The sequence below is a fragment of the Zootoca vivipara genome, chromosome 12, assembly GCF_965207765.1.
Source record: "Zootoca vivipara chromosome 12, rZooViv2.hap1.1, whole genome shotgun sequence".
NCBI lineage: Eukaryota > Metazoa > Chordata > Lepidosauria > Squamata > Lacertidae > Zootoca > Zootoca vivipara.
Window position 1 is genome coordinate 48,581,506 of NC_142595.1, and position 24,548 is coordinate 48,606,053.

Sequence of the window (24,548 nt, forward strand, 5' to 3'; positions counted from 1 at the left end):
TTCTGAGAAGGGCAAGGAGCCGCCCCCTGGTTTTTCACCCCACTACCTGACTATGGGTTAGTACTCTGGGCGGTTTCCCACATATATAAAAACATAACAAAACATTAAACATTTTTTTTAAGACTTCCCTATACAGGACTGCCTTCTAAAGGTTGTATTAATTATTACCTACCTCCTTGGCTTCGCGTAATTCCATACCCTTCAACATTTCTCCGATGAAAAAAAGGGACGTCCCAAGGAAAAGCAGGACATTCTGTTTTTTTTTATAAAAATAATAATATTTAGTTATGCGAGCTATGGTCCATGGGGTCACGAAGAGTCGGACACGACTAAACAACAACAATTTATTTATCTTACAAGCAAAAACAGACAAACATAAAAACAAACACAAATATTACTTACAAATTCATAATTTTAAGGAAAAGCGGGACATTCTGGGATCAAATCAAAAACTTCCAAGGAAGGAGAGGCCGCCACCTCTTGGTGTCTGCCATTATTATTATTATTATTATTAATCAGTTAAACTTATTAATTGCTTGTCACCCGAATGTCTCCAAGCGACTTACAGCAAAGAAAAATATACAATGCATAAAACCGTGAAGGTTTGTGTGTGCAATCTGATGGTCGGTAAATGTTAAAATTAGTATTACTACTATTACTTTAGAAAAAGATTATCCTTGATGCCAGGCTGGTGGTTAGGATCCATTCTTTGTGGATTTCTTATCTTTAAGGAACTCTAGCTCTCCCCCCCCCACTCTTTCTCACCCTGATCATTTGTAGGCATTTAATTCGACAAAAATATTCATGCAGCGCCTGAATGTGGTTGCAGTTTTATACCGACTCGCTCAGTGGGGTTTGCCTGCTTCTGAGTAGGATTTTACTATAAAATATGAGCAAGTCTACGGTGGGGTAAAGTTTCTTGGTGACTAGAGTCTTGCTCCCTTGGATGAGTGAAGAATTATCCTCAAACTAATTATATATCCATATAATGCAAATTGTAAAGAGGAGAGACAAATCTGGAAGGTGTCAAGGTTGGAGGCCGGTGAAATTTCAAAACACAGCCTGTGACAGTTCAGTATTGAAGTTTAATTGTATTCAAAATGCACACCAGGATCCTTCATAACAGCCCTAACAATAATCCTAACATTGTTTTACTAAATTAAACACTTCTAGGAGAGGGAACCAATGTTTTTATTCATGGATAGCAGAAACCAAAACCCTCTTAATTCAGTAACAACTTCTTAAAACATACTCAGGCCAGCTCACAAGATTTTCTTTTTTAAATGACAATTGAAAAGTGCATGAAAGTGAACCCTATTGTAAAAGAATTCTAAAAGCAAATATTAAAACGGCAGGATGGAAAAAAGGAGCTCCTGATCTCCTATTATCTCTTTTTCTGCCCTCAAAAGGCATAGTCTGCCTCCCACCCTGCCCAAAACAATATTAAGTTTGTATATATGGTTTTTCATGGGTGGCTAAATACTTCCGCATATCTTTCTGAGCTGCATGCAGCAACGGAAAGGATGATTTGAGAGGCAGGTCAAGAATTAACATGTCTCTTGGTAACCACTCCCTCTGGAATATAGCTGCGATGGAGAAAATTGCTGATAATTTGAGATTTCGACAGGGACTAAAACTTCCTGACGCTTTGTATATGATTTGATATTCCTCTATGACAGTGATGACGAACCTATGACACGCGTGTCAGATGTGACATGCAGAGCCCTCACTACTCACACACGCCCCATTGGCCCATTCACGCTGTCGTTGTTGTCCCCCCCATTTGTTCTCCCGCTCCTCCTACAGCTTGTCTCCGCTACAGCTTGTCTCCGCTGTTACCACCCCGGATCCTTTTTTGTTGTTGTTGCTGCTGGTAGCCAGAGATTGGTTTTTTAACCCTTTCTGTGCTGTTTTTTTCTGGTGCTTTGGCAGACTCTGATTGGGTGTAACAGCGTTTGTTTTATAACCCGTTCTGTGCTGGGTTTTTTGGCGCTTTGACAAACTATGTTGGTGCTGCGTGTTAGTTCCAGCGAAGGTATTATTCGTCATTTATTTCTGTTCTCTTCCCCCCCCCCAAAAGTGCAGCAGCTTTGGGGCACCCCCCCAAAAAAAGCGAAGCAACTTTTGCACCCCCCAAAAAACCTCCAAAACTTTGGTCAGCAGCTCCCCCCCAAAAAGCTCAACAACTCTGGGCACTTTGTGATAAATAAGGGTTTTTTGGTTTGGTTTGGTTAAATAATTAGTTTTTGGTTTCTTAAATACAGTTATATATTACAATTATACATTTTTGTTATTTAAACTATAAATATCGTGAAATTATGGGGTTTTTTTCTCGAAGTGACACACCACCCAAGTTATGCTCGGTTTTTTGGCGAATTTTGACACACCCAGCTCAAAAGGTTGCCCATAACTGCTCTATGACATATACAGCAGAACCATCATTTTCAAGACAGCCTTCATCACAAGCCTGGAACTATACTTGACAATCCGATAAAGTTGACAATCTTCACTTGGACTTTGATATTTTAACTCAGCGTTTCTCAACCGCTGTTCCGCGGCACAGTACTGTGCCGTGGGACGCTGGTTGGTGTGCCGGGAGATGCTGGCGACGAGAAGGGCGATTTGCTGCCCTGTCACGTGACTGGCGGCCTCCATTAGGGGCGCTGACCCGCCGGAAAGGAAGCCGGCCGGGTCACGACGGGGGCGGGGCGAGCGCAGCTCTCAACCGCCACCACTGCGGCTGTTTATCTCGCTCTCGCTCCTCTTGCTGGCGGCGCCCGGGAGTTTTTTGGTCGGCGCGGGAGTGAGCGGCCTCTTCGGCAAGGAGTCCTGCAGAAGGTGAGGTGCTCTTCTTGCTAGCCCAGGGGTCGGCAACCCGCGGCTCCGGAGCCGCATGTGGGAGCCTCAAAAGGGAGCCTCACCAAGAAGCCCCAGCCCACACAGACAGGGACCGATCGGAGGTCGGTCCGTCGTTTGTTCCCTTCCGCTGCAGAAACTCCGCCGCCGGGGCTGCGCGCATGGGGAGAAGGCAGCGAGTGGCTCCGCCAAGGACATAATACAGAACAGACCCGCAAAGGAACCCCTCAACAGTCTTTTGCCATTAAACTCCAACTTTTACACCATGCACTTTTTGCACCCGTGTGTGTAATGATTACGTCTCCCCTCCAAACTAAACTAAATATAGGGCGGCACAGAGTTGGTGTGCCGCGGGATTTTTTTTCATAGAACAAGTGTGCCGTGGCCCAAAAAAGGTTGAGAAACACTTTTTTAACTCACGTGCAAGTGCTCATTCTACATGCCTACTTTATCATTTAGTTTTTTCACCTTTTGCTTTTTGCCCGTTGCTAAAATTGTTCTCTCTGTTTTATATACATTGTAAAATGGAATACTAATTGGAAAAAAACACTTACAAAAAAAGAATTAACATCATGATGGTGTGGTAGGATAGAGAGTTTGACTTAGATCAAATTCCTGCTAAGCAGTGATGTTTCTCTTTGGTAGAGCACCACCATCTTATCCTACCTCTCAGGGCTGTTGTGAAGACAAAACAGATTTCGCCCTCTCCCCGCCATGAACTCTGCCTTGAGTTCCTTTGAAGGAAAGTTGTCATATGAGTCTGGTAATGCATGCATGAAAAAAAAAATTAGCCCTGATCTGAGGTTATTTTTTTCCCTTTGGTGGGTGACAGGAATACCTGGTTAAACCCAACAGATATCGTAGGAGAGCATCTTTCTTTTCTCTTGCATATTTTCTTCTCCTCTTCCTTAGGTAGCAGCCATGGGAGAAGTGGAGCGCCAATTCATGGCTCTCCGGGACGAGCTGGTAGCTGCTTTGATCGAGAATCCCTTAGAGCAGAACCCAGAGACTGTACAGCGTCTGCTACAGATGCCGTTTCCCCCAGCCCAGAAATACCTGGAAATAGATGCCAAGGGTATTGTACGAGCAAATACCCAGGGGCAGGTAAGGGGACAGTGTCTCTGTGTGTGCGCGCGTGCACAATGGTGGGGGTGGGGGTCTGGAAAACCGGGGTGGGGGGTTGAAATTTTTTGGGGGGAAGATGGAGATTCAGAAGTCGGGCAGGCAAAACTACTGCGTGTCTCTCCCTGCAAGAGCTCTGATGCTATGGGCAGGTGGGAGCTTAACCTGTGGAATGTCTGCCTGCAATGCGGCTTCCACACAAGGAAGGGGTGGTGATGGAAAGGAAACAAACCCTTTTCTAGGTGCATCGGCGAAACTAGTCGTTATGTAGAAGTGAGGATTGAGCTTAGTAAACAAAGTTTTGTTTTGGGGTGCTGGGATTTAGCCTGGTAGCGGGGCTGGGTCACGGTGGCATTTATCGTTTGCAGTGCGGTTCCCTCGCACAGGCGGAGAATGGAATAGCTCCTGCCTCAGAATCCTGAGGGCCTCCACTGTTTATTTAAAAAGACGCCCCAGGTGCAAGGTTCTAGTCCCTAAGATAAGAGGTAAAGTTCATGAGATGTGTAAGGCGGTGTGAATGCGTCGTGAACTCCTCTGAATGCTTGAGAGGTGGCACTGCCAACTGGCCTCTGGAAGGGTCCGAGCCTGGCAAACGAAAACCCCAAAGGAAAGGGATTCTTAGAAGAGTTTAGTACAGCCTCGTGCGATTTGGAGATTGGGGTTTATGTACGCACGTGCAAAGAGACAACAGCACTTTTCGAACCCTTCCCCAGCCTCAAAAGGACCTTCGCACCCTCTCCACTGCCCTGAACATCTTGGAGAAATATGGGCGCAACCTGTTGAACCCACACAAGCCCCGCTTCTGGAGGACCGTCAAGTTCAACAACCCCGTTTTCCGGGACACAGTGGACACCATCCAGGTCAGAGAAACATTCCCTTTCTGCCTGCCCACCCCTTCCTTTGGTATTTTTTCAGCACCGGGCTCAATCACTAGGCTCTTCCCTGCTCTTATATCCTTCTGAGTTGTTTTTGTTTTTACAACTAATAGCATGAGTCTGGTGAAAGATATTCCATTGAGAAGGGGGCCCACACAGATAAGGCCCTGTTCCTAGCAGAGGCCGAGCTAAGCTGTGTCCCAACTGACCCCCTCCTCTAGTTGTCACCCCAGCCCATTTATTGTGTGTCCCACGTTCCTGGCAGGGAGGGCGGGACGTCCTTCGCCTCTACGGATATTCGGAGGAACAGACGGACGGACTTTGCTTCCCAGAACATCTGCTGGAGCCAGATACCGCTCACGTGGCCTCGATCACGGTGGATGTCATGATTCTACGGGCTGAACTGAATCTCCTCATTTCGGTATGGTGGAACCCTGAGACCCAGAAGCACTTGGATGTGGGGGAGAAACAAACAACAACAACAACAACAACAACTTATTACTTGTACCCCACCCATCTGACTGGGTTTCCCCAGCCACTCTGGGTGGCTTCCAACAGAATATAAAACAACACATGATACATCAGGCCTTAATAGCTTCCCTATACAGGGTTGCCTTCAGATGTCTTTGGAAAGTTGTGTAGTTGTTTGTTTCCTCGACATCTGATGGGAGGGCGTTCCACAGGGCGGGCGCCACCACCGAGAAGGCCCTCTGCCTGGTTCCCTGTAACCTCACTTCTCACAGGGAGGGAACTGCCAGAGGGCCCTCGGAGCTGGACCTCAGTGTCCGGGCAGAACGATGGGGGTGGAGACGCTCCTTCAGGTATACTGAGCTGATGCCGTTTAGGGCTTTAAAGGTCAGCACCAACACTTTGAATTGTGCTCGGAAACATACTGGGGGCCAATGTAGGTCTTTCAAGACTGGTGTTATATGGTCTCGTCGGCCAATCCCAGTCACCAGTCTGGCTGCCGCATTCTGGAATAGTTGTAGTTTCTGAGTCACCTTCAAAGGTAGCCCCACGTAGAGCACATTGCAGTAGTCCAAGCGGGAGATAACCAGAGCATGCGCCACTCTGGCAAGACAGTCTGCGGGCAGGTAGGGTCTCATCCTGCGTACCAGATGGAGCTGGTAGACAGCTGCCCTGGACACAGAATTGACCTGCGCCTCCATGGACAGCGGTGAGTCCAAAATGACTCCCAGGCTGCACACCTGGTCCTTCAGGGGCACAGTTACCTCATTCAGAAAGATAGCGATGGACGGGTTTTGGGTTCCCAGCTGAGAATGAGTTTTTTCATTTACAGTACTGTATCTTTAATTTGGTCAGTTCCTATGTCAACAGAAATCTCTAAGCGGCTTACAGATGGCAGCGAAAAGGAATCCATACAAGCAACAAAAAGTGCAAATTACGCATTTGAAACTTTACATCACTACTGCTGCTAATGATAATCTTAATTCCACTTTTTAAGTAGCAGAATTAAATAAAGCTCGTGGGTTAAACCACAGAGCCCTAGGGCTTGCTGATCAGAAGGTCGGCGGTTCGAATCCCTGCAACGGGGTGAGCTCCTGTTGCTTGGTCCCAGCTCCTGCCAACCTAGCAGTTCGAAAGCACGTCAAAATGCAAGTAGATAAATAGGAACCGCTACAGCGGGAAGGTAAATGGCGTTTCCGTGTACTGCTCTGGTTTGCCAGAAGCGGCTTTGTCATGCTGGCCACATGACCTGGAAGCTGTACGCCGGCTCCCTCGGCCGATAATGTGACCGACCTCAAGAGTCGGTCACGACTGGACCTGATGCTCAGGGGTCCCTTTACCTTTACCTCTAGACGTGAGGAAAACACTCAAATAATACTGCGTTGAAATATATTGAGATACATTAAAATGCAACATAATTATAATGTCATTTTGAAAAATCATAAATCTTCAAACACACCCAATAATACAACCACCGAAAAACATCGTTCACTTCCATGTTCACACTACACAAAGGAAATCTAAATACACAACCCCAACATCACTCAGCAATTTTCTTACATCAGTTCTCACTTCAACAAAACGCCCCAGGACACAAAATAATAGGGCCTGTCATTTTAGAGAGTGACACTTGATTTATGCAAATTTATTCAGTGAGCAGTCTTTAAAATATGTGTGGAATTCGAATGTGCTGTTATTTTTGTGTCTGGACAACATTTAGCCTGGTAAATCTACATTTAATGAAGAAGCTCATAAACTACTTTTGGAAAATCAAAGAATTTTAACTTCTGGAAAGTTCAGGTAGTGCTAATTATAAACAAAAAAATAGCAATGTAATACAACGGCAAGTACAATAGGCAATAATTTTTAATGAATTCCTTGCAATTTTGCATAACATCCTATCACGCAAAGCTAAATTATATTAATGTAACCTTTTGAATTCCTTAGTCACGTTGGAACTTTTTAGCACCCTTGTTGGAATTGGAAAGTTGGGGGGGGGAACCCAGGCAGAGGGCCTTCTTGGTGGTGGCTCCCGCCCTGTGGAACGCCCTCCCACCAGATGTCAAGGAAATAAACCTGACTTTTAGAAGACATCTGAAGGCAGTCCTGTGTAGGGGAGCTTTTGATGTTTTATCATGTTTTTAATACTCCGTTGGGAGCCACCCAGAGTGGCTGGGGAAACCCAGCCAGATGGGCGGGGTATAAGTAATAAATTATTATTATAAATTCAGCAGGCCACATAGCCTCATGGTTCTTTTTTTTCTTCCTTTTTAGGACAACCACCCCAATCCTCGGGTGTTGCAGGAACTAATGCAGGGCGGGGACAGCTTACAGGTGAGTCAGGTGAGGGGACAGAGGCAGGCATAAAACCCCAGGAGCTTAGCTAGCAGAGAGGGAGCTGAGAAGATCTTTGTGTTTTCGTCCATTTGAGTTTCAGATGGGCATTAATGAAGCTGTGGGGCCACCCCAGCCCTACTGGCTGGCTCAGAACCGTGTGTGTGTGTGTGTCATTGCCTCTGCTGTGGTTCTGACAGCAATCCTCAGAATACCCTGCATAGCTGCCAAGTTCCGGCCTGAGAAATAAGGGTCTGGGCCGTAAGTAGCAGACCGGAAGTAGCACTGCCGCCATTTTGGGACTGGGCGGAGCATGCTCAGAAGCGACTTTTGATGCTGCTCTGCCCAGTTCCAAAATGGCTGTTGCGCCAGAATAAACCGGGGGGGGGTGTTCCGTTTTTCCGGCTGGGAACAGCTGGAAAAACTGGGGTTGCCCGGGGAATACGGGAGACTTGGCAGCTATGTTACCCTGGCCTAATCCTGTTCCCGGGGTCTGGCTGGCCACTGTTGCATGCTGACGGCTTCTAGGACCCACATGTGAGAGCTGAGTGCAATTGGGGGCAAGGACCAAAGGTGGACAAAATACCTGTCCCCTAACAGCCCAGACAGGTGATGTCCTTTTCTATTTCCCAGGCCGGCCTAATCGCAGACGCCTTCCCTGTTCAAGAAGTGATACCGCCACGCGCTGTTTCGACATTATCGCCCACAGGTAAAGGGATACCAAGAGGTTGGCGGTGGAAATAGCGTGGGGCTTTTCCAGTTGAATATCTGCCTGTCAGGTGTCGGCGTGATTGTTCCGCCGTGCATGAATTTGGTTCACAAATCTTAATTTGTTTTGTAAAGTAGTTTTCGTTTTATAACGTGCATGGAACAGAGAAGATGGTTTTGCCCCTGCCATTGGTTCGAGTCCCGTCCTGCTCTGGAGGGTAGGACTCGAACCAATGGCTTCAAGTTACAAGAAATGAGTTTGCGGCGAAACATCAGGAAGAACTTTCTGGCACTAAGAGCTGTTCTGACAGTGGAACGGTCTCCGTTGGGAGGTGGTGGACTCTCCTCCCTTGAAGGTTTTTAAGCAGAGGTTGGATGGCTGCCTTATCATGGATGCTTTAGTTGAGATTCGAGCATTGCAGGGGGCTGACACTTACAGTCACTTCCAATTCTATGATCCTACAACAACAATTTTTAAAATGAAAAGCAAAAGCATGAAATAGGCAGGTGGAATAAGTAGTTGCAGGTCCTTTAGCATCCTGAAAACCTGGCACTCGAGATGTTAACAAAAGAATAATGCAGTGGAACCTCGGTTTTTTCGAGCGTCTCGGAACCCGAAAAATTCAGAATGCCAAAAACCTGGAAGTGAATGCTTCCATTTCTGAACGGCTTCCGAGGTGCGTTTCTCTCTCAATGGAATTTGCTTATATATATATATATATATAATTTTTATTGGTTTTATATAATAACACAAAAAACAAAAACATAAAAAACATATCCATCCACCTTCTCTCCCTCCCTCCACAAGTCCCCTTCTGCCACAAGAGATTCCCGTGGACGATGAGAGTCGAAGGTAGTCCATTTTATAGATGGGTTTGTCCTCACCCCCCTCCTTTCCCCCAGAGCCTCCCCCTGCCACCAAGAGACCCTAGGATGACAAGGAGAGATACGGGTTGGTGTCCCCCCAGCTATTTATATTTGATCCCATTAAATTCTAAAAAAGAAGAAAAATACAACACAAAAAGAAAAAACAAACAACCAATTAAAATATCTCATTTTTCAATCTCTTACTTTGTTAAACATTATTTTAGTGACTCTCAATGGAATTTGTTGGCCGCCTGTAGTGAACGGGCAAGAGACACCCCCCTGGCCCCCCTCCACTCCAGCCTCCTCATCCAAGGAGTCACTGGATTCAGGGCTGTCTTAAGCTCACCCAGCGCCCTGGCGCTAGGTCCCTCCAGCGCCCCCCTCCAGCGCCTCTCCAAGGGCCCGGGAGTGCCAAGCGGACCGCGGCAGCAGCGGGAGGCCACCTCCGAGGACTCTGCGCTGCGCCTCCTTCTCGCTTCCCCAGCGCTGGGTTCCGCTCAGTCAAGCTTCGCCACCAGCGCACGCACTGCGGGACCAGCAAGAGCTGCTTGGGCGCTGTGCGCGCGCTGGTGGCGAAGCTCGACTGAGCGGAACCCAGAGCTGGGGAAACGAGAAGGAGGCGCAGCGCGGAGTCCTCAGAGAAGGAGCGCAGTCCTGGCCAGATCGCCGGAACCCTGCGCTCACTTGGCGCCCTTCCAGCGCCCTGCGCCATGGTTCTCCGCGCCACTAGCCTCTATGGCTAGGACGGGCCTGACTGGATTCCACAAGGGCAAGCCGAGGTGCTCTCTCTCACTCAATCACGTTTTTATACAAAATTTAACCGGGTAGTTCACTGCCCCCACTGAGTTACTCGCAAGTAACGCAGGCAAAAGATGATTGGTAGGGTCGAGCAGCCAGGTACCAGAGTTAGCTTTGGAGTCGAAAGGAGACAAAACTCAGACAAAATGTCCCTTTTTAGAATTTATTAAAGAACAAGGGATAAGCCACAAAGATACAGTTCTCAACAAAAGGTTACAAATAGGAAAATTAAAACATTATAAAGCCTCACTAACTTACACATAAGTAGCGAAGATAACAAAGTCTAAATCCTGCATGATGACATCCACTCCAGGATAATGGCATCGAGCAAAAAACATTCCCTGCCTTCCCATATTTACTGTAAGCAAAATCTACCTGGTGGGATCCCGAGAAATAACCAGTGAAAACAAAGGTGTAGATATGAACTGGCCAATCATCAGTTAATACACATTGATCTTTCAGCTGTCATGTACCAAACCAGCTGCTCCTTATTTACTACTTCAAAGTTGGAAACTAGGGAAACTCCCAAATAGTTCTCAGGCTCCCCCTCTTGCCACATCTGGAGACACTACGCCAGGCATCCCCAAACTTCGGCCCTCCAGATGTTTTGGACTAGAATTCCCATCATCCCTGACCACTGGTCCTGTTAGCTAGGGATCATGGGAGTTGTAGGCCAAAACATCTGGAGGGCCGCAGTTTGGGGGTGCCTGCACTACGCCAATTAGGCAGATAACCTGTGATCTTAAAGGTAAAGGGGCCCCTGACCATCAGGTCCAGTCGTGTCCGACTCTGGGGTTGCGGCGCTCATCTCGCTCTATAGGCCGAGGGAGCCGGCGTTTGTCCACAGACAGCTTCCAGGTCATGTGGCCAGCATGACAAAGCTGCTTCTGGCGAACCAGAGCAGCACACGGAAACACCGTTTACCTTCCCGCTGGAGCAGTCCCTATTTATCTACTTGTACTTTGATGTGCTTTTGAACTGCTAGGTGGGCAGGAGCTGGGACCGAGGAACGGGAGCTCACCCCGTTGCAGGGATTCAAACCGCCGACCTTCTGATCAGCAAGCCCTACACTCTGTGGTTTAACCCACAGCGCCACCTGGGTCCCCAGCCTTCCCGCTGTAGCGGTACCTATTTATCTACTTGCACTTTGACGTGCTTTCAAACTGCTAGGTTGGCAGGAGCTGGGACCAAGCAATGGGAGCTCACCCCGTTGCAGGGATTCGAACCGCCGATCAGAATGATTGGCAAGCTCTAGGCTCTGTGGTTTAACCCACAACGCCACCTGCGTCCCTGATCTCACCACTTCCCAAATAAACATCCTCTTCACAGCTAAAGCACATTCTACATTAACATATAAATCGGGTGAGGGTAAACAGATTCAGGAGGCAATTCAGCTAACAAAGCATTCCTTTTTAAAGGGCAAAGAGGCATCTTCCCATGAATGCTGGGCTTTAGCTGATCCCGGCATCCCTTCTGGTGCTCCCGGAGTGCACCAGGATGAATAAGAGTATAAAATTTTTCATACACAAAATTATCTATTTCACTACACCGCCCATTGAGCCTCAGTTGTTGAACGTTTCGGAAGTCGAACGGTCTTCCAGAACGGATTACGTTCGACAGCCGAGGTTCCACTGTAGGAAGGATGTTTCTAGAACTCGTGGCTGTAGAAAGAAGCATCGGCTGTGTGAAATGGTTCTTCAGCAGTCTTTGTCTCTTCCTCAGGTGTAGTAGAGGTACAGCAGATTGGGTTTTTTTGGGGGGGGGGCAATTAGACTGCAACATTCAGGTTTTCTTGTCCCAAAAGACAGAGGGGCGGGGGCGTTCCTGATTCTCTCTCCCCCTCCCACCCAGGTTACCTGCCCCCAGAATCCTGCTTGCTGTGTGGTTTGGAGCCTCCATTGCTACATTGCCCCGCTTGCGCCCAGTCCCTGTGCCCAGACTGTGACCGCCTCTTCCACAAGCACCCCTCGCGGATCCATCACTGCCGGGTGCCCATGAAGGAGCAAGCTTGGCGTAGCCCCCCTGCACCCAGGTTAGCACAACCGACCCCCACTTTGACTCTGCTTCCGCCTTTCAATCTTTCTGCCCCCAAGCTGCATTCACAAAGGCAAATAATTAGGCCCCTTTCCTGGGACGGTTTTACTCGGGGTGGACATTCCCCGCCTCTGTTCTGCTCACTTCATGAGGAGGAAATGGGATTCCCCACCCCACCCCTCCAAAGATGGCAGCTTCCGTACCACACACATAAACCGTACGTGAGCACGCTCTGTATGGCACAGTGATAGAAGGCAAGCAGCAGCTTTTGTGGAAGGTGGTTTTTCCTTAAAATTCTCAAAAAATACAGTCTCTGCTGCGCCTTCTTCACAAGCCCCCTTGTATTAACACTCCAGGACAGATCCTCCTGTAACTCAATGCCTAGTAATCTAAACGTTGTTACCCTCTCCACACAAATTCCGTCAATCAAAACTGGCTGGACCTCGTTCTTCTGTCTCCTAAAGTCCACCACAAGCTCCTTTGTTTTCTTTGTATTTATGAGCAAGTTGTTAACTCTGCACCACTCTGTCAGCCACTCCACCTCATCTCTATACTCCGTTTCACCCTCCTTATCAGAGATGAGCCCGGTCACGGTTGTGTCATCTGCAAATTTGACAACCCTATTTCTAGGGTGGGCAGCGACACAATCATACGTATAAAGAGTATAAAGGAGCGGACTAAGCACACATCCTTGTGGTGTTCCTGTGTTAGACCTAAGCATGTTAGACATATAAGGGCCCAACTGGACCCTCTGGGAGCGATTTGAAAGAAAGTCCAGGATCCACCCACGGAGTGATAGCGGGAGCCCCAGATTTCCCAATTTAGTTATCAGACGTCGCGGTAGAATGGTCTTGAATGCCGAGCTGAAATCTACAAAAAGCAGATATTTCAGCGTCGTCGTGTCAGGGGTGTCCTAAAAGTCGCTTCGTGCTTTTTAGTTTTTAGCAGCCGTTTTATTTCTGGCGGGCAGAAGCATCGTAGGGAGGGCAACCCTTGACCGTTTCCCTCACGGTTCTGAAACTAAAGCAAATAGTCCGCTCCCAAAAGGTGCCCTTTGGCTTAGAAGATGTGGTCATCCGGGTCCCGTCAACGCCCATTCCTGCAGAATGTGTGTGTGTGGTCTAAAAATAGCCTTGATATGATCCTTGCATAGTTCTGCCCGGAAAAAAACAAGATTTATCCCAACATCATGCAGGGTTCCCTTGGCAACAGGCTTCTTTATTAGACATGCTCTGAAGGAGAAGTGAGGATGTTACTCTGGCCACATGGCTAAAGAGCAGAGGGGAGGAACGATTTACCTTATTTCCCTTACACAACAGTAGTTGTCACGTTAAGTCTTCAATAAATACTTTAAGCAGAACACGAACGGGATGTCCAGGGGTCATTTGCCTTTACCTTTACCTTATTCCCATGTGGAAATTTGCCCACAGATGAGCTGAACTATGAAATAATAATAATAATAATAATAATAATAATAATAATAATAATAATAATTTTCTTATTCATAGCCCACCCATCTGGCTGGGTTTCCCCAGCCACTCTTGGCAGCTCCCAATGGAGTATTAAAAACACGATAAAACGTCAAACATTTAAAACTTCCCTGAACAGAACTGCCTTCAGATGTCTTCTAAAAGTCAGATAGTTGTTTATTTCCTTGACATCTGAGGGGAGGGCGTTCCACAGGGTGGGCGCCACCACCAAGAAGGCCCTCTGCCTGGTTCCCTGCAATCTCACTTCTCGCAGCGAGGGAACCGCCAGAAGGCCCTCGGAACTGGACCTCAGTGTCCCGGCTGAACAATGGGGGGGGGAGATGCTCCTTCAGGTGTAAGAAGATTCTGGAAGACTTTCTGCTCAACTCTGCTGACTCAAAAGGAACAAATTGCATTGATAGCTTACAGGGCTGGCCTGAGGCATTTTGCCCCCCCCCCCGAGCAAAACAGAAAATGGCGCCATCATACCTGCCAAGTTGCTGTCGGAGAAATAAGGGACAGGGCAGAAGTAGCAGACCGGAAGTAGCGCTGCCGCCATTTTGGAACTGGGCAGAGCAGCATCAAAAGTCGCTTCTGAGCATGCTCCGCCCAGTTCAAAAATGGCCGCCGCGGCAGAATAAACCGGGGGGAAACAAAAAAAATCCGTTTTTTTCATCTAGGAACAGCTGGGAAAACGGGGATTTCCCGGGGAATACGGGAGACTTGGCAGCTATGGGCGCCATCCCCTGAGGGGACTCGTTGGGTCATTTTTTAAATTTGCAGGCTGGCTTCCATCTGGGCGGTTTGCAGCATATGCTTCGCTTGCTGCTGACCAGCGCTTCTCTTTTGCCTTGGTTTCCGCTCTCTTTTCAGCGTGACCCTGATGACCTCTGACGCTGGGTCCCTGAGGCCTCCGACAGAACCCCTAATGCCGCCCTGGCACAGCCTGACCACCCAGCGGCTCCCTTGGTCCTGCGCCGCCTGCCGCATGAACAACGACGCCCGCTCCGTCCTCTGCGTGTCCTGCGACCGGCCCCGCGGCTGCAAGAACCCGTTGCCCGAGGACGAGCTGGCCAGCTTGGGGCAGCTGGCCCGGGGGCGCTGGGCTTGCCAGTCGTGCACCTTTGAGAACGAGCCGGCCACGGTCCTGTGTGCCATGTGCGACAGACCCCGCCTGGCGGGGAAGCCGGGGACGGGGGACGCAAAGCCCCTCATCGCCTGGGGCAAAGAGCCAGGGCCGCAACAGGAAGACGTAAGTGTGCCTCTGGGCCAGAGGACAATTTGGGATTCCTTTGGTGGCGCTTTCCCTTGGATCCATTTATTTAGTGGGGTAGGAGAGCAATGTATTTCACATCCGGCAACCAACGTGGGTTTCAGATAGTACAAGGGTAGGGGACGCGGGTGGCGCTGTGGTCTTGGGCTTGCCGATCGGAAGGTCGGCGGTTCGAATCCCCACGACGGGGTGAGCTCCCGTTGCTCCGTCCCATCTCCTGTCCACCTAGCAGTTCAAAAGCACGCCAGTGCAAGTAGATAAATAGGTACCACTGCAGCGGGAAGGTAAACGCCGTTTCCGTGCGCTCTGGTTTCCGTCACGGTGTCCCGTTGTGCCAAAAGCTGGCCACGTGACCCGGAAAGCTGTCTGTGGACAAACGCCAGCTCCCTCAGCCTGAAGCAAGATGAGCGCCGCACCCCATAGGTTGGACATAACTGTCCCGGGGTCCTTTACCTTTTTACCTACCTACCAGTAGTACATGGGTAGATTAATCTACAAAGCCCAGGACACAGATTTCCGTGGTCCTCTAGCGGCTATGGTGGCTCATTGACCAGAAACGATGTATTTAGTGTTACCTCTGGAAGCGTACACTCGATTCTGACCAAACTAAGCCCCCGGTGTAAATTTTGCTCTGTGCAGGGAATTTCCTCTTGCAACCGATCCCACACAGCTTTCGCTCTTCCGTCCATCCGCTGACGGGGTGCTGCCGCACGTCAATCTGCACCTTAACCTTAGGGTGGTGGGTTCAAGCCCCACGTTGGGCAAAAGGATCCTGCATTGCTGGGGGTGGGACTAGATGACCCTCGGGGGTCCCTTCCAGCTCTATGATTCTCTGCGGTTCCCTCTCCTCCAGGCCTCTGGCTGGCAGTGCGAGCACTGCACCTTCTGGAACAAGTGCCCCGGGCGGGTGTGCGAGATGTGCAACTGCACCAGCCAGCGAGGGGGCCCCGAGCCCTCGCGGCCCCACGCCAAGCCGGAGGAGGACGAAAGGTCGAGGAAGGGGGCGGCGGAGCTCAAAGCCGATCTGAGGAGTCTGCGGAAGGCTCTGCCCGTCTCCCAGGAGGAGGAGGAGCGTCGGAGGCAGGAGAAACTGCGGGAGGACGGGCAGAAGATGGTGGCCATGATCCGGGTGAGAATCATCTGACTGTCCACAGGCAATCAGGCTTGCAAGGGGCGGATGAGTGGCCCTGCAGGAGTCCCTGCCTGGCCCTCTCCTCAGGCCACACCCCTCACTGCCCTTATTTACATGTGATGCTCCGCCCACTTTTGCCCCTGACCCCCGGGAAAAAGGGAACGTTCCCCCCCAGGCTGGAAAAAAAGAGGCTTCCCCACTCCTGGTTTAGATGGTCTAAATGTCGGCATCTCAGACCAAAATGCTTCTACCTCTCTGCCCTAATTCTAAAATGGTATTCTGCGTTTTCAGCTTCAAAACGGCAGATTACCGTATTTTCCGGTCCACAACATGCAGTTTTTTCCTCCTCAAGAGTAAGGAGAAACCTCTGTGTGTGTTATGGAGCGGATGCAGCGGGATAAGGAACACTAACAATAAAGGAGGCTGCCTGGGAGCGGGGAGGTTAAGACAGCGAACTTGCTAGGAGAGTACTAAAGCAAGGTATGAGGAGAGCAATTAGAAGAAAAGGGGAAAAAACTGCTCCAGCTAAGGAAGGCAAACAAGAGGGAGAGAGGGTGTTAAAATGAAGCAGTTGATCGGCAAGCCAGTTAAGGGACGCTTGCAATAAAGGAGGCTGCCTGGGAGGGGGGAGGTAAAAGCACATGGGTCCTCGGGAATTTTGCATTGGGTCACCCCAAATTCACCGTCAAATCACATATCATGTCTGTGGCCGCAGCATGAACCACAAAAATCATACATCCACTGTTTCGTTCAGAATATTTCCCCCCCTGGTTTTCCTCCTCTAAAAACTAAGCGTGTGTTATGGTCCGAAAAAAATAGGGTATTTTTACACCGTGATGCATTTGAGTGGGGAGTATTCTAAAAAGCCGTGTTTAATTTCACACACAGAGAGAATAATTCAGAGTGCTTTTTGAAGGACGTTTTGGTACAAGGCAAAGCAGTTTTGTGTGTGTGGATTTTCAGCTGAGGAATTGGGAGTGGGTACAACAAAGGGGGGGTTCTGCGTCCCCCTCTTTCAGCTGAGACCCCCCAGGTGGCAATTGAGGGCACCGCCGTGCTCTCATTCCCGCCTGGGTGCCCATCAAAGTCCAAGAGCCTTCCTTTATTTATTCAGATCTCTTTTTTGTGGGGGCAGTTGTTCATTTGAGGAGGGGCAGTTGCCTGCTTCCCCCCGCCTTGATTTATTTATTTTGAAGTTGTGTGTTGCAGTTTCACCTGCGGGATGGAGGTGTTTCTGAGCTTTGTCGGTTTTTCTTCTGCAAAATGGGCATGTCTTAGGTTTCCCCTGAGGCCTAAATGGTTTGGGGACCTCTTTTCGGCATTTTCTGTTGGCATGACAGAATTGGGGGGTGGAGGAGGAGAGAGAAGATTTTGGGGTGTGGCTGCGGAGACCCCTTTTTCAGGCGCGAGTATCAGGCCTTCCTTCTCCCTCCTGAGTCTGAGCTTACCTTCCAAGTCCCGGACTGCAGAATCCGGGACCGGCAGCCGTGTGACACCGGAGCTTCCGTCGACGTAACTTACGGTGTCGCTTTGCCCTTCTATGGGCACCAAAAATGGCCACCGCCGGCTTCAAAAGTCGCTTGTACGCATGTCAGGAAGTACATAGACGCGAGTTCCGGTGTCGGCGGCGGCCATTTTTGGTGCCCATAGAAGGGCAAATCGGAAAGAAAAAATAATGGCCGCCAGCAGGAGAAAATAACGGAGGAAAACGGGAGACAAAGTGATGCGGGGGACCACCGGGAAAAGGTAAGTAAAAACGGGGGTTTCCCAGGGAAAACGGGGTACTTGGCAGCTATGAGTCTGAGTCCTCCTGACCCGGCCAAGAGAGTTGCCGACCAGCTTGAAAAGCCCCTTGCTGGATCTGACGCAGGCTCAGACCTCCTGCGCTTTCGGACCTGGGCCTCGAACCCTTCCCTTCTTTTCCCCGCAGGAAGCGGAAAAGGTCGGCTTGGCCCCTGAATTGGTGGCGGCCGCCTTGCGCTACTCTGGGGCAGAGCTTCCCCTGGCGTGGCTGAATTCGGAGCTCCCTGGGGTGCTGGAAGGCGTGGCTGAGCTGGCCACACAGCGAGGCGAGCAGGAGCCCGGCGGAGGGCTGGGGGTCTTGACCCGCCAGGAAGTCCAAGCAGCTTGGACAGAGAGCCTGGGGGACGTGGACGAGGCCGTCAGCCGATGCCTCAGCGCGCGGCGCAGGAAGGTAAGCCGGGACGGGACGGGCCACTGGACAAAGAGGTTGTGTTGTAGGGGGAAAATATTTTGGGAGAACCCAGCATGAGCTGTCGAGGGGCTTTCCAGGAAGTGGGCGGAGCTTGGAAAATGGAGACGGCCTTCAAGGGTGATCTGGGAAGTGGGTGGGGCCAGGCCAGCCATTCAGGATAGGTTCTGGAGAAAGGGGAGGTGCTTGTGAAGAGGGGGGGGCTATATTTTGTGGGTGGAGCCTTGGGGCAGAATTCGCACCTGAGCCCAATGTCTGGAAGAAGTTGGGGAGGCCCGGGGAAATGGGCAGCCGGGTGAGGAGAGGCCAGTGTAGGAGTCTGACCACTCAGTGGGATTCATTAAGAATAGGAACAATTTGCTGGTGAAAAGGGCCTTGTTCGGGGACGCTGCGCTGCGTTTTGAAAGCGTGCGGGCTGCTGGGCCGGAAGGGGCAGGGATGTGCTTGAGGCAAAGCTTTATTTGAGCTAATTCGCTCAGTCCCTGGATGTGCCCCTCCCGGGGAAAAAATTGTAATAGAGCTCCTCCGAGCACATGCAGAGTGCTTTTGGAAGCCGAGCTCTGCGCTGTGGGCCACCGGAAGGGCGGGATCTGGCTGAATACACCCTCTTTTCCGTGCAGTTGCGGGAGCTGAAGGCGCTGGGCTTTGAGGAGCGTGGCCCCGTGCTGCAGGCCCTGTACCAAAACAACGGGGATTTGTGGCAAGCATTGACGCAACTGCAGTGCCAGCGGTTGGAGCCCTTTCTTCAGCGCTTGTGGGAGAATGAAGACCCTCCCTTTGACTTCCACAGCCCCGACCGACAGGTGAGAGAGAGAGGACCAGATTTGATGAAGTGAACATGCGCGAGGGACAACCACAGCTGTTGAGCTTTTTGGCGGATTTAACCCCAAAGTTGTTGAGTTCTTTTTTTTTAGGATTGAAGTTGCTTTTTTAAGGATTTTACCCAGGACATAGACAGTGGTACCTCTGGTTTAGAACTTAATTCGTTCCGGAGGTCCGTTCTTAACCTGAAACTGTTCTTAACCTGAGGCACCACTTTAGCTAATGGGCCCTCCTGCCGCCACTGTGCGATTTCTGTTCGCATCCTGAAGCAAAGTTCTTAACCCAAGGTACTATTTCTGGGTTAGCGGAGTTAGCAACCTGAAGCGTTTGTAACCCAAGGTACCACTGTACTGCCATGGGTGCCGGATTAAATCGACCGACGGGCCGGATTAGGCCCCCCAAACGGACTTTGGACATGCCTGGATTAAGGGCTTTCGGAGGTGGCTGGAGGGGGAGGGCGCCGCCATTATCCTTCCTGTTGCGCTGTCTAACTCTTTCTCCTCCTTGCAGGCTCTCCTCCGCCGCCTGCTGGCCTCCCTTTCCCTGCCCAGCTGGGGCCGAGCGGAGCTGGTGGTCTCCTTGATGCTCGAGCAGCCGAGCGAAGGCGGATGGGAGCTGGCCGACATCGTGGAGGCCGTCAAGGCCTCGCCCAGTCGGGACTTCATCAAGCGTCTCTTGAGCTGGGAGTGTGCCGTCTGCAGCCTGGCCCTGCCTCGCAATAAGGTACCAGAAACGGCTACTATGCTGCGTCCACACTGGGAGAGGGTTCACTCCCCCCCCCCCAGCTCAGTCGGTGTTGCTCTTTAGGAATTACAGTGGTACCTTGGTTCTCAAACTTAATCCTTTCCGTAAGTCCGTTGCAAAACCAAAGCGTTCCAAAGCCAAGGCGCACTTTCCCATCGAAAGTAATACAAAACGGATTCATCCGTTCCAGACTTCAAGAAACAACCCCTAAAACAGCAATTTAACATGAGTTTTAATAATAATAATAATAATAATAATAATAATAATAATAATAATATATTATTTATACCCCACCCATCTGGCCGGGTTCCCCCAGACACTCTGGGTGGCTTCCAACAAAACATTAAAATACAGAAATCAAACATTAAAAGCTTCCCTAAACAGGGCTGCCTTGAGATGCCTTCTAAAGGTCTGGTAATTGTTGTTCTCTTTTTACTATCTACTAAGACCATTGATCCACAAAATGAAAGCAATAATCAATGTGCTGTACTATAAAATAAATAAGACGGTATTGTAGTTGATAAAAATTAAGATTATGGTATTATTATTATTATTATTATTATTATTATTATTATTTTCTTACCTGCACTGATGATAGTCATTGTTTGGATGGGGGGCTTTTATCCATTTCTGTAGTCACACAATCAATCAATCAATCAATCAATCAATCAGTAGCTGAACTGGGTTCCACACAGCCACAAAAACAAATTAACCAAAAAGGCCTCAAAAACAAAAAGCACAAAATAGCAAAAACAAAAGCACCAAACTTAATCCAGTCCGGAAGTCCGTTTGACTTCCAAAATGTTTGATAACCAAGGTGCAGCTTCTGATTGGTGCAGGCACCCTGGAAACAATAGCTGACAGCTGCATCAGACATTCGGCTTCCAAAAAACATTCGAAAACCAGAACACTTACTTCCAGGTTTTTGGCCTTTGAGAACGAAGGTACCACTGTATTCCAGAGTCTGAAATACAGAGCACCAAATAGAGTTGGTATACGATTACAGAGGATCAGAACCTTTATTACATCTTAAAAGCAAAGCTTGTCATCATTGTGATCAACATTGTGGCTGTGGTCAGGAACTCAAAGAGACCAAAAAAAAATTGGTGCGTTTTCAAAGGCTCAGTCCGGCATCTTGATTCGAGGTGGTGTCCTAGCATAAACTAAAACTTCCTTGATCTCAGGAACCGCCATGCAAAATTTGGTTATGGTACCTTAAGAGGTGTTCAAATCCAGAGAGAGACAGACTTTCCAGAATACAGTAAAATATAAGAATTGCTCTTCAAACTATAATGGCTTACCAGATCTACTGTCATGCAAGCATAAAGAAAACCTCCCCTTAATATTGGCAATTTGTCCTCTCTACATTCTTTTATGAGGGGTCGCAGGTGGCTCTGTGGGTTAAACCACAGAGCCTAGGGCAGGGGTCAGCCATCTTTTTCAGCCGTGGGCCGGCCCACCGTCCCTCAGACCTTGTGGGGGGCTGGACTATATTTTTTGGGGGGAAATGACCGAATTCCTATGCCCCACAAATAACCCAGAGAAGCTTTTTAAATAAAAGGACACATTCTGCTCATGTAAAAACAAGCTGATTCCCGGACCGTCCGCGGGCCGGATTGAGAAGGCGATTGGGCCGCATCCGGCCCACGGGCCTTAGGTTGCCTACCCCTGGCCTAGGTCTTGCTGATTAGAAGGTCGGCGGTTTGAATCCCTGTGACAGGGTGAGCTCCCGTTGCTCGGTCCCAGCTCCTGCCAACCTAGCAGTTTGAAAGCGTGTCAAAGTGCAAGTAGATAAATAGGTAGTGCTCCGGCGGGAAGGTAAACGGTGTTTCCATGTGCTGCTCTGGTTCGCCAGAAGCGGCTTTGTCATGCTGGCCACATGACCCGGAAGCTGTACGCCGGCTCCCTCGGCCAATAACGCGAGATGAGCGCCGCAACCCCAGTCGGTCACGACTGGACCTAATGGTCAGGGGTCCCTTTACCTTTACATCCTTTTATAACAGTAAGGTAAAGCTACATCTTTATCGTCTCTCTCTCTCTCTTTTAATGCAACAGCCTGCAATAGATTTTTGGTTAAACTTGCATTTTTATGTCATCAAAGTAGCGCAGTTTAGCAATGGCTATCAAAGGAGATCAAATGCAAACAATTGCTTTTTTAAAAAAGCCTATTTGGATAGAAATTAAGCAGTCATTCTCAAAACCTCAGTCGCTGATTAATTTGTACTTTCTGGTATGTGCCTTTGGAATGTAATGGGATGTTATATTTGATTCTGGTTTAGGAGACCTTGAGTTTTAAAAATCCTCCCAACTTGCTTATCTGCCTCCCAACTTGCTTATTAACTTTCTGCCTGGCGTTAACTGTTTCTCTTTACTCAAGGTCAGGTCAACTAGCCTGAGACGTTCTCATTTCTGCATAAATAAAAGCTGCGCCTTTGTGTGGATTATCTGCTCTGAGATGATCTCCCATTGCTTGTGCCAAGTGAGCGGGGGAGTCAGTTGCAGCTGCAGTATTTAATTTTAATTGGATTGGTCTGTTTACGTCTGGTATAATTGACTTGGGAAGGGCAACTGGGAAACTCTTTGATGCTTTTTGAGGGGCTTGGGGGTCTAATTGTTATTTAAAGAAGCATGGGCGTAGGCAGGGGGGCAGTTGCCCCCCCAGAAGCTGGGCCGCTGGCCGGCCTGCCCCGCTGCCTGCCCAGTGCCGTCTCCCTTCTCCCTGGCTGGCTGTAGGACGGGTGGAGGGAAAGCCCCAGAGCCGCGCAAAGCGTTTGGCTGGCTTTCCCTCCGCCCGCCCCACAGCCAGCAAGGGAGAAGGGAGACGTCCCTTCTAGCCGGCTGGCTGTGGGGCAGGCGAAGGGAAAGCCAGGCTGGGGCTGGGGCTGGGGCTTTCCCTCCACCCGCCCTGGCGATCGCGGAGGGGGAGGAGGGGATCGGAGCAGCCCAATTTCGGGCTGATCCTGGCGCCCTGGCGATCGCGGAGGGGGAGGAGGGGATCGGAGCAGCCCAATTTCGGGCTGATCCTGGCGCCCCCTCGCCCCTGCCGATCGCGGAGGGGGAGGAGGGAGTCGGAGCAGCCCGATTTCGGGCTGATCCTGGCGCTCCCTCGCCCCTGCCATTCGAGGAGGGGGAGGAGGGGGTCGGAGCAGCCCGAAATCGGGCTGCTCCGACCCCCTCCTCCCCCTCCACGATCGCCGGGGCAGGTGGAGGGAAAGCTGGCAAGGGAGAAGGGAGCGTTCCTTGCCCCACTGTGGCCCCTCCCCCCACCCCTTGGCCCCTAATTTTCATCCTGGCTACGCCCCTGTAAAGAAGTTGAATTGTCCTTTTAAGTTAATTTTCATTTGCAGTATTTTACTTCCTGGGGCTCAGAGGATATTTCGTTTACTTCTTTACCATGTTTGTTATTCATTTTCCTTGTATTTTTGCAGCTGGCTTTTGCGTGCAGTGGTTATTTTGATCCTAAAGAGGATGATGCTCTGCTTAGTTGTTTGTTGTGTTTTGTAGAATGCCGAAGTTCCCTGGCTTTTTTTGGGTACTGTTTCCTGTTTAACCTGTGCTGTAAACCGCTAGCGGTTTGTTTAAACATGAGCAGTATATAAATTGCCCGTTATAAATGCTAAATATTCTGAAGGAAATCAGCCCTGAGCGCTCACTGGAAGGACAGGTCGTGAAGCTGAGGCTCCAATACTTTGGCCACCTCATGAGAAGAGAATAATCCTTGGGAAAGACCCTGATGTTGGGAAAGATTGAGGGCACAAGGAGAAGGGGACGACAGAGGACGAGATGGTTGGACAGTGTTCTCGAAGCTACGAACATGAGTTTGACCAAACTGCGGGAGGCAGTGGAAGACAGGAGTGCCTGGCGTGCTATGGTCCACGGGGTCACGAAGAGTCGGACACGACTAAACGACTAAACAACAACAACATTAGTCTCAAAAGCACATGAAAAGAGCCTGCAGGATCAGGCAAATGGCCCATCTGGGCCAGCATCCTGTTCTCCCAGTGGCCAACCAGATGCCCCGATGGCAAGGATTGATCCTGAATGCAACAGTACTCTGCCCACCCTCTGGCCTTCAGCAACAGGAATTCAAAAGCATTGCTGCTTCTAGCCAGTGCCGGATTTAGTTATAAGCTAAACAATGTATAGCTTAGGGCCCCACTCTCTTGGGGGTCCCCCAAAAAAATTAAAGGAAAAAACACCTGTATGTACATTTCCAAAATATAAGATAAAAAAACAAATACAACAAAACCTACATACCGCAACAGTGTTTTGTGTTGTGTAGGCTCCTCTGATGTAAGTCATGGGCCCCGCCTGCTAGCCTGCCCCCTAAAATATCATGGGTTTGCTCCTTTCTGCATGGACTGGTTGCATGGCAACATGGGCAAATGGCTTTAGATACCTATGAGGTCCATAAGTTATAGTAGCATATTTTGTTGTTTAGTTGCTTAGTCGTGTCTGACTCTTCGTGACCCCATGGACCACAGCACGCCAGGCACTCCTGTCTTGCACTGCCTCCCGCAGTTTGGTCAAACTCATGTTCGTATAGTAGCATATATTCAACCCCAAAAACAGCAACAATTTGTTGTTGACAAAAGGACAGCTGGACATATAAAGGGCCCTAAATCTGGCCCATTACCTTCAGTAGTTTAGGGCCTCATCAAACCTAAATCTGGCCCTGTGGAGTCAGAGCACAACCATTGTCGCTAGCAGCCATAGATTGCCCTCTTCCCCTCCAGGATTCTTGCCCAGTCCTCTTTTAAAGCCATCCGAATCAGTGGCCACCCCTGTCTCCTGTGGCAGAGAGTTCCGCAGCTTAACTAAACGCTTGCGCCAA

The 24,548-nt window shown here is 49.6% G+C and overlaps 1 protein-coding gene across 2 annotated transcripts in view; it reads left to right on the forward strand.

The window, feature by feature from the left end:
* RNF31 (ring finger protein 31) overlaps positions 1 to 24,548 on the forward strand; it is a 35,553-nt gene that overhangs the window by 494 nt on the left and 10,511 nt on the right. For both annotated transcript variants that reach the window (XM_060281865.2, XM_060281867.2), the window contains exons 2-12: positions 3,769 to 3,960; positions 4,692 to 4,838; positions 5,119 to 5,274; positions 7,596 to 7,655; positions 8,289 to 8,364; positions 11,880 to 12,060; positions 14,405 to 14,783; positions 15,658 to 15,933; positions 17,867 to 18,130; positions 18,769 to 18,951; positions 19,481 to 19,693. In XM_060281865.2, the coding sequence (XP_060137848.2) occupies positions 3,778 to 3,960; positions 4,692 to 4,838; positions 5,119 to 5,274; positions 7,596 to 7,655; positions 8,289 to 8,364; positions 11,880 to 12,060; positions 14,405 to 14,783; positions 15,658 to 15,933; positions 17,867 to 18,130; positions 18,769 to 18,951; positions 19,481 to 19,693 (2,118 nt within the window). In that variant the 5' untranslated portion in view covers positions 3,769 to 3,777. The remainder of the gene's footprint in view (positions 1 to 3,768; positions 3,961 to 4,691; positions 4,839 to 5,118; positions 5,275 to 7,595; positions 7,656 to 8,288; positions 8,365 to 11,879; positions 12,061 to 14,404; positions 14,784 to 15,657; positions 15,934 to 17,866; positions 18,131 to 18,768; positions 18,952 to 19,480; positions 19,694 to 24,548) is intronic.